Source organism: Vollenhovia emeryi, unplaced genomic scaffold (assembly GCF_000949405.1).
Source record: "Vollenhovia emeryi isolate VEMERY1.0 unplaced genomic scaffold, V.emery_V1.0 DF939243.1, whole genome shotgun sequence".
Taxonomy (NCBI): domain Eukaryota; kingdom Metazoa; phylum Arthropoda; class Insecta; order Hymenoptera; family Formicidae; genus Vollenhovia; species Vollenhovia emeryi.
In genome coordinates, this window is record NW_011967123.1 from 275,773 (window position 1) to 285,828 (window position 10,056).

At 41.0% G+C, this 10,056-nt stretch overlaps 1 protein-coding gene across 1 annotated transcript in view; it reads left to right on the forward strand.

Moving 5' to 3' along the window:
• The window catches only part of LOC105560058, a 117,810-nt gene that overhangs the window by 72,503 nt on the left and 35,251 nt on the right, over positions 1 to 10,056 (forward strand). Inside the window, exons 56-69 of the mRNA XM_012008806.1 lie at positions 369 to 668; positions 917 to 1,246; positions 1,359 to 1,667; positions 1,794 to 2,105; positions 2,301 to 2,618; positions 2,793 to 3,422; positions 3,536 to 3,850; positions 4,156 to 4,467; positions 4,760 to 5,065; positions 5,404 to 5,721; positions 7,135 to 7,458; positions 7,903 to 8,363; positions 8,623 to 8,998; positions 9,424 to 9,750. Of these exons, the coding sequence (XP_011864196.1) occupies positions 369 to 668; positions 917 to 1,246; positions 1,359 to 1,667; positions 1,794 to 2,105; positions 2,301 to 2,618; positions 2,793 to 3,422; positions 3,536 to 3,850; positions 4,156 to 4,467; positions 4,760 to 5,065; positions 5,404 to 5,721; positions 7,135 to 7,458; positions 7,903 to 8,363; positions 8,623 to 8,998; positions 9,424 to 9,750 (4,938 nt within the window). The remainder of the gene's footprint in view (positions 1 to 368; positions 669 to 916; positions 1,247 to 1,358; positions 1,668 to 1,793; positions 2,106 to 2,300; positions 2,619 to 2,792; positions 3,423 to 3,535; positions 3,851 to 4,155; positions 4,468 to 4,759; positions 5,066 to 5,403; positions 5,722 to 7,134; positions 7,459 to 7,902; positions 8,364 to 8,622; positions 8,999 to 9,423; positions 9,751 to 10,056) is intronic.

The window sequence follows — 10,056 nt, forward strand, 5'->3', positions numbered from 1 at the left end:
ATTATCACTATTATCAATGCACTGAAAAAAATTCTGATAGACTCAACCAGTCGTCTGTTAGAAAATGGACGAATCAGAATTCCTTCAGGATTTACCATGAAAGACATTTCATAACCAGAAGTTTGCTAGACTTTACTACACATCTGGTAAATCCTAAAGGAATTCTGATTCGTCCATTTTCTAACAGACGACTGGTAGAATCTATCAGATTTTCTTTTCGGTGTACGTATATACGTATTATTATTAATCGCGCAAAGAAACTGCGATAATGATAACTATTAAACCACACTTTAGATAAATATCTTTCCAAAATAATTATTGCGTGGAACTAAAAATCTATAAAAAAAATGTAACGCTATTTTTCTCAGAAACCGTGGAACCATGCTCTCCATCACCTTGTGGGCCCAACAGTAAATGCCGAGTCGTCAACGGTCAAGCTGTGTGCTCTTGTTTACCAGAGTATAGGGGCATCCCACCATCGTGCAGACCAGAATGTATCGTTAATGCCGAGTGTCCACCTCATCTAGCGTGTGTAAATAAGAAATGCGCAGATCCTTGTCCGAACACCTGTGGATTGAGGGCGCAATGTATTACCAAAAACCACAATCCGATTTGCACTTGCCCTGCCGGTTTCACAGGGGATCCTTTCACTTTCTGCTCGCCACATAGTAAGCACATATTTTATACGTTTGCATCAACGTCAACATGAATATTCTAGAACTTTGACTTGGATAAAATTGTATTACTTTTGATCATGTTTCCGTCATATGAGTATTCAATGTTACATTTTTGCTTATTGCATTGCACATATTTATTAATTATTTGCAAGAGGATATGTATTATTGACATTACAAACTCTTTTTAATTGCACACACGTTTCTCCGACATAAAAAATATATAATAACTTTTTTTTCAGTTACTACCGATTTTCCGATAACTGAGCGGCCACCGTCTTGCACCCCGTCACCTTGTGGCCCGAATTCTTTGTGTCAAATAATATCCGGCAATCCTGCTTGCTCCTGCTTGCCAAATTACATCGGTGTACCGCCGCAATGTCGGCCGGAGTGCATTTTAAGTTCCGAATGTAAGAGTCACCTCGCGTGTGTCAATCAGAAGTGCGCGGACCCGTGCCCAGGCTCGTGCGGAATAAACGCTCAATGTCACGTATTAAACCATCTCCCGGTTTGCACGTGCATGGAAGGTTTCACCGGAGATCCATTTACGCAATGTAGCATTATTCCACCAGGTAAACAGAGTAACGAGCAACGCGTCATTAATATGAGTTGTTTTCGAAAAGTTAATTACAATTGAAGCAATCTAATTTAACAATTTATCTTTAACAGTGTATTATCTTGTAGTTACAGAACCGCCGTCCACGGATCCTTGCGCTCTATCCCCGTGTGGCCCGAACGCCATATGCGATAACGGTGAATGTAGATGCTTGCCCGAGTACATCGGCAATCCTTATGAGGCCTGCCGTCCCGAATGCATCCTCAATTCAGAATGTGCCCGCGACAAAACTTGCCTGAAAAACAAATGCAAGGACCCCTGTCCCGGGATATGTGGCCAAAACGCGCGATGTGACGTGGTGAATCACATACCCGTTTGCTCCTGTCCATCCGGATATGTCGGCGATCCGTTTGTCAGTTGTCGTGTTCAACCTAGAGGTATGTAAGAAAAGATTTGTTTTTTTCTGTATTCGTTTCGATCAACATTACTAGTATCATATTTTCCATAGATCTTTAAGCCAATTCAGGATAATGCAAAATTAATTTGTCTCGTATGTGCCGCAGTGCCCGACTCCCGAAAAGATCCGTGCTCGCCCTCTCCCTGCGGACCGAACAGTCAATGTCGCAACATTGAAGACCACGCTGTGTGCTCTTGTCTCCGAGGCTACCTTGGTTCTCCGCCATCGTGTAGACCAGAGTGTCTCGTTAGCTCTGAATGTCCGCCAACACGAGCCTGCGTAAACAAGAAGTGCACAGATCCTTGTCTAGGTTCCTGCGGCTTAAACGCGAGATGCGAAGTGATCAACCATTCGCCGATATGTAGTTGTCTTCCTGGGCAGACTGGAGATCCGTTCAGAAGTTGTTACGATATTCCAAGTAAGAACAATTAAATTATACGATAACAAATAAAATGATATGACATATAATTTCAATAATGTTCAAGAATTGCACACATTAATAATCGATTTCACCAGTTTTTTAAATTATAATAAACGTAAAAGAGATTTGCAATAGCTTGAATAAAACGCGAATTGAGTGAGCAAATCCAAAATGTTGCCGTCAACATTTTAGTACCATCGGAACCTAAGGATCAGGGCGATCCTTGCACTCCTTCACCATGTGGACCAAACGCGCTTTGTCAAAATACAAATGGACAGCCATCGTGTTCGTGTCTACCTACATACATCGGCACTCCGCCTTCATGCCGGCCGGAGTGTTTGATCAATCCCGATTGTCCAACGGAAAAATCCTGCATAAACATGAAGTGTAAAGACCCATGTCCTGGATCCTGCGGAGATAACGCTGAATGCAAAGTAGTGAATCACGCAGTGACTTGTTCGTGTAGGTTCGGCTATGCGGGCAATCCGTTCGTGCAATGTGTGTTGGAAGGTACGTCCGTTTGTTAATTTCATCAATTATATCTGCAAGAGTGCCAACATTTTACTTCAATCAAATCGTCCATCTATTTCTATGCATAATTAACTTTGTGTTTCTACTTACAACATTACATTTTTTTGAGCTAGTCAATCTTGAAGCAATAAATATCGGATGTTTTTTTTTTAGAGGAACCGATGAATCCGTGCGAACCTTCGCCGTGCGGAGCCAATGCGATCTGTCAACAACGGGACAATGCTGGTGCTTGCATATGTATCGATGACTATCAAGGAAATCCTTACGAGGGCTGTCAACCGGAGTGTGTCCTCAGTGCGGATTGCCCTACAAACAAGGCTTGCGATCGTAACAAATGCAAGGATCCTTGCCCAGGTGTATGCGGCGTCCGAGCGCAGTGTTCAGTGATCAATCATATACCTACGTGCACTTGCGAGCCTGGATATATTGGAGATCCATTTACAATCTGCACCCTTCAACCGGAAATTGATACCGAACCTACCGTCAGGGATCCGTGCTCGCCTTCACCCTGCGGACCGAACAGCTTGTGCCGTGCTATTAACAACCAGGCCGTGTGCACGTGCCAAGAGTCTTTCGTGGGTGGCCCGCCGAATTGCAAGCCGGAATGTGTCGTCAATTCGGAATGTCCGCAAAACAGAGCATGCTACAAATACAAATGTACTGACCCATGTCCTGGCACGTGTGGAATCGAAGCCAACTGCCGGGTTATCAATCACAATCCGCTCTGCAGTTGTCCACAAGGAAAGACGGGAGATCCCTTCTCCAGATGTTTCCCTGAACCCGGTAATTGTCCTGATATATTTAATTAACTTTAATTTATTTTGCTTACTTTTTGTGTAAGAATTATATTAAAAAATTATATATTACTACTATCATATACGTATTTAATTTTTTAGTTGTGCCGCTACCACCGGTGGACCCTTGTTTCCCTAGTCCATGTGGACTCTATGCGGAGTGCAAAGTTGTTAATAATCAAGCCGCGTGTACTTGCTTGAAAAATTACATAGGGATACCACCGAACTGCCGCGCAGAATGCGTAGTTAATACAGATTGTCCGTCGAATCAGGCTTGTATCTCGGAAAAATGTCGTGATCCCTGCATCGGTTCCTGTGGACAGAATGCTGACTGTCGAGTACAGAATCACATACCAGTTTGCTTGTGCCAACCTGGATATTCCGGCGATCCTTTTACACTGTGCACAGTAATTAGAGGTGCGTATTCTCGTATAAATTTCTAAACTGGCTTTGTGTATTTTGTTGGAAAGAACAGATAAATTTTCTTTCCAATGTTATAAAAAATTGTGCCAAAATTTAAATATCGGTAATTTTTGTTGCAAATGTACGTATAGAAACAGACACAATTTCAAATAACATTAATTGATATTTGATAATTTACTGCAATTATATTACGTATTAATAACTGTAATTTCAAACTAATATAAATCAAAAGGCTTGCTTTTCTTGAATTTTTTTACATAATTGTATTTATTGATAAGCGTGAAAAATTAATGTTGCAGAACAACCAAAGGTCCCCGAAGATTTGTGCAATCCGTCACCGTGTGGGCCTAACGCGGAATGCAACGAAGGTGTTTGCAGGTGTTTGCCCAACTACTTCGGAGCTCCGTACTCGTATTGTCGACCGGAATGTACAATGAATTCAGATTGCCCTCGCGTCAAAACTTGCATCAATCAAAATTGTGTGGATCCTTGTCCAGGCACGTGCGGTCGTGATGCACGTTGCGACGTTGTTAATCACGTTCCAATGTGCAGCTGTCCGCCTGGTTACACCGGGAATCCGTTCCTTCTGTGTCGACCACACATACCAGATGGTAAGTCTATAAATATATTTTATAATTGAAATATATACAAATATTTCGAAGTACAAATATAATGCATTAAGTGAAATACAAAGAAAATAATTGTATATATGTGAATATATAAATATTAAAATACATACATATATATATAATTATTTTTATATAGTTTTGTCTCTTATCAGTTCTTTAATGTGTTCTGTATAAAACTGAAACAGTTTATATTTCGAATATCAATTGTACAATAAAGTTGAATTTTATTTTACTTTATTGTTTCTGATAACTATTATTTGTATCTTATTTGTAGACACTATTAGGCAACCTTGCACACCTTCGCCTTGCGGACCAAACAGCATCTGCAAAGTTGCGAGTGGTCACGCTGTGTGTTCGTGTCAGCCTGGTTTAATTGGCAGTCCACCCGCTTGCAAACCAGAATGCGTCGTCAGTGCGGACTGTCCATTGACACAAGCGTGTTTAAATAATAAATGTCAAGATCCATGCCCAGGCACTTGCGGACAGAATACAAACTGTCAAGTGGTTAATCATAATCCGATATGCAGCTGCTCCGAATCTTTTACAGGCGATCCCTTTACTATATGTTATCCGCAACCAAGTAAGTCACTTAGATATTACGGCACAAATAATTTTAATATTTTGTACTTGAATCAATTGCAATCGATCGGTGATTATACGAAATAACGAAATCGTAAAAGTCTTTACACATTGACCAAGCTACTAGAATGATCGAATTAACACGATACCTATATTTTTTTAGCCATGAAGTTTTTATTTTTATAAATTTTTAATTATTTACAATGCGCGAAAAAAAGTCTGCTTATTGTCTGAGAATTAGTTTTTATCTTTATTCGAGGTGAATTGATCTTCTGGATAATATTTCAATTGTTTTAGTATTAAGTAAAAAATTTCTTCAATTAAACATTCATTTTGCAGAAACACCACCTGCGCCAGTGAACCCGTGTCTGCCGTCGCCTTGCGGTCCGAATGCGGAGTGTCAAGTGAGAGGTGACAGTCCCGCGTGTTCGTGTATCGAAAATTATGTCGGTTTGCCGCCGAATTGTCGGCCGGAGTGCACAATCAATCCCGAATGTCCGCCGCAGTTAGCGTGTATGCAACAAAAGTGTCGCGATCCATGTGTCGGTTTGTGCGGTCTAAACGCTCAGTGCTCGGTAGTGAATCACCACGCAGTTTGTGCGTGCACCACTGGATACACCGGAAATCCATTCAGCGCTTGCGAAAGACTACCCGAGGGTGAGTACACTATCGCTATCCTTTATTTCTTCTTGTTACGATCCCTTCCGCGAATGTCGCCGTTTGCATGCAGGCGCGGCAGGTAAGTGCTTTTATTTCCGTACAATATGACTAATGATAATAAGTCACGACGGTAGCTCAAGAGTTTGTCTTCATTGTCAAATAATACCGCTGTTCAGAGTTAACTGTTAAAAATATTGTAATTTGCTGAAATCTTTCCCAAAAAATTTGTCCAGTTGTTACATTAGAGTATGACGTACATAGAGTATTTTAAAACTTAACTGAAGTTTGAAAAATAGTTTGATGAATATCACCGTCCTGTCCCGTTATTATCAGACATGTGCTTATATAGTTTTTAGAAGACGCATCAGAGATTGAAACTTGTGTCTTAACCATCACATAAGATTAACGCGACGATATGTGCGCGACAGTAATACACCGTCGCAAAGAGACTTCTAACAGGAGGTGACAATAAGCCACGTGTGTTAGGTGGTGGGGCCTATAGATATTAGGCTCGTAATTGCACTCATCACCCGATTAAAAGTCAATAACATAGGATTATGTGTGCGTGTCCCGAGTCCCTACAATTAACCGAAGGAGCAATGTGGCACGCAATCACCCCCCATGCCTGAGCGTACTGACCCAGAAACTTAACGCAGGAAATAATGAAACAGGTGGTCACAAAACTGGTGGCGGGGCCTATACACCCAATAGGCTCTTGGCTGCATTTACCCTTAATCGACACTGAGCAACTAAACGATAGAACATCAGTCCCTGCGATTAATTGTTGAAATGTTTACTGCACGCACTGATGCATTGAAACAACTCCGTTAAACCACCCACTCACATGTAAGAGCACCCTGACCTTTGACATACTGTGGACCTCCCAATAATCATGCTGCACGTACCGTTCTCGAATGGACCAATAACGCAAAGATACGCCGCCAAGAAATATGTAATATTGCCGCAAGGAGCGCAACCCCTAGAGAAATAATTTTAACGAATTCTAATAAAACGCACTTACTACAATTGTAGATCCCAAACTATAGGATAGCTGTTCCGTTCCCGAAGAAATAATAACCGCCAACCACCGTACCTTGTAATTAACTCGATTAATTAATCTGATGAAAGATTGAACACGCTTAATGAAACAATTGCTATTAGAAAACGTCACCCACTAAAACCAACAAACTCGCCGAGATATTTATCAACAAATGATAACCCAACAATGAAACCACGCAAAGCTATTATATCGCACTACCATATGAGGCTTATTGCTTGCTAGGGATTCGATTTTATGCGAACGCGAGGGAAAATTGACGAAAGTCCAAAAGTCCCTCAGCCTATCACTAGCTTTTGGAGAAGAACCCTGCATGTTCGATTAAGTCTAAGAGAAATTTCTCTTCGTATCAGATACGTCCCTAGACATTAGAAAGCCGTGCGAGCCTTCCCCCTGCGGCCTCAATGCCGTCTGCCGCGAGAACAATGGCGTCGGCTCGTGCACCTGTCTGCCGGACTATCTAGGCGATCCTTACGAAGAGTGCAGGCCCGAATGCACACAAAATTCTGACTGTTTGACAAGAATGGCGTGCGTGGGCCTGAAATGCAGAGACCCTTGCCCAGGAACATGCGGAATGAATGCCCAATGTCAATCGGTTAATCATCTGCCGATTTGTATTTGCATTCCCGGCTATACCGGCAACCCCTTCACGCTCTGTTCCCCGATAGTTGAAACTCGTAAGATTTATTTCCATGTCGGATATTTTAATTATTATATTTTTAAGTTCGGATTCCTCATACTACATCACAGAATGGTCACACACATACATAATGTAGAATTATATTAGAAAGTTTTAGATTCATTGAAAATTTAATTAAGAAGAATTTAATTGTCTATTGTTTATTAAACATCTCAGGCGTTTTCTTCTTGCCATTTAAAATAACAAATAATTTTAGGTATATTCATTGCCATTTTATTGACATGAGATATATTTTTTATTAATCGCGAGATTTTGTGACATTTAAAATTTTGATCTTTATTGCTTTACTTTTAGTATGGATTCGAATTTAGTCTTACCGAGGAAAATGTATTAGTCCGAAGTTGAACATGAGAAAAACCCATATTACCCATAATAATCCGTAGGAAATAGTTTGTAAATAATAATATTTTTCTCCACACAGTCCTACCAGAAACAAACCCGTGCAACCCATCTCCCTGTGGACCAAACAGTAAATGCCAAGATGTAAATGGCCTTGCCGTTTGCACTTGTCTTCCGAATTTTATTGGCAGCCCTCCCAGCTGTCGCGCCGAATGCGTTGTGAACAGCCAATGCTCTCCGGATCTTGTTTGCATCAATCAGAAGTGTATATCGCCCTGCCCGGACCCGTGTGGAATAAACACACAATGCAAAGTGATCAATCACAGCCCCATTTGCGTCTGCAATCTCGGTTATACCGGGGATCCCTTTACAAGATGTTTCCCCGCTCCACGTAAGAACTTGGTCTCTCTTATCAGCTTCATTCATTCCTGCCATAAGTTTACGATCATCGGCTTTACTCATTTCGTTCATTCGCGTCAGAGTTTCACGGCCGTCAGTTCATTTATTCATCCATTCATGCCAGAAGTTCACGGCCCTCAGCTTTATTGATTCATGCAAGAGGTTCATCTTTTATAATCCAATCATGGCTTATCTTTGAAACCGACTGACGTTATCGCAACTGTTGTCTTCAACTCAATTTGCTCTAATCTTGTCGCTATAACATCATAATATCGATCCTCACAATTTAATGTCATACGATAATACACCGTATGGCATACAATGACAATTCATTATTTTTTCATGACATCTCATTAGTTTTACTCTCATAAACGCAATTGATTTATTATGTCCACATCTCTAAAACAAACGACGAGTAGTAGTTTTATGCCTGTCTTACTATTGGATTTCAGAACCGCTAGATTTTCCCATAGTCCCCCAAGATCCCTGTTTGCCGTCTCCATGCGGCATATATGCGGAATGCAGGAATATCGTTGGCACACCGTCGTGCTCCTGTTTGCCAACCTACAGAGGATCACCGCCAAATTGTCGCCCCGAATGCCGCGTGAATTCTGAATGCTCGATGAATCTCGCCTGCAGCAATGAAAGATGCAGAGATCCTTGCTTAGGTTCCTGCAGCGTCACTTCGTTGTGCACAGTCTATAATCACGTACCCGTGTGCACCTGTCCTGAAGGATACACCGGTGATCCTTTCAGTAATTGTTATCCCAGACCGACAAGTAAGAAACTCCTCGCACCCTAAAGTCATGAAAGATTTGCTTTCGAAGAAAAATTTCGCAAATTATAATGCACAATGTTCTTTTTTATGCATTTCGAATATATTAGTTTTGGTTTTAAGCGAATGCCAAATAACAAGAGAACTTGCTCCGATAATATGAATGTTTAAGAGCTTTTGAAAAGATATTTAATGTTACTGTTGTTCGGCATAAGTCAAGATGTTTCAGACGTTCTTTAAATTAAGAAGAATCTTTCTTTACATTATTTTGCTGCAATGAAATTATTAGTCATCCACCAGATATTCAAATTGAGAGAAACATTCGATGCATGTTACAGACACGAATACAACGTCTAGGACGTACAGCGTGATAGAAATTCGTGCGTTATATTCGTGAAATTTCATTTCGGGCTCTATCATGATATTCAGTTCCTCATCCGCATTCTTTTACAGCAGCACCAGCAGTTATCGATCCTTGCAATTTAAACCCTTGTGGACCAAATGCACGATGCAACAATGGCATCTGCATATGTCTGCCCGAATACCAGGGTGATCCCTACGTGGGTTGCCGTCCCGAGTGTGTCATGAATACCGATTGCGCCTACGATCGTACGTGCGTGCGTAACAAATGCATGGATCCCTGTCCGGGCACGTGCGGTCGAAATGCATTGTGCTCCGTATATAATCACGTGCCTATGTGCACCTGTCCGGCCGGAATGACCGGCAATGCCTTCGTTCAATGTTCCATACTCGAAGGTATAATCAATGCCATTGATCTGCAACTTCTATTCGAATGTTTATTGATAATGATAATTGCTCAGCTTTCTTGATGATATTCGTAAAATATGAACACCCCTATCGCTATTATGTTTCAACAAATTATCAGGGTTGGGAAGTAACTCGTTACTTGTAACGAAGTTACAGTTACAGTTACTTCTTTTTGGTAACTCTAACTTAACTTCGTTACTTTCTCTACATCTGTAACTGTAACTTAACTCAGTTACATTTTTTCGATAACTAGTAACTAATTTAACAGTTACATTAATAGTTACTTTATGTATG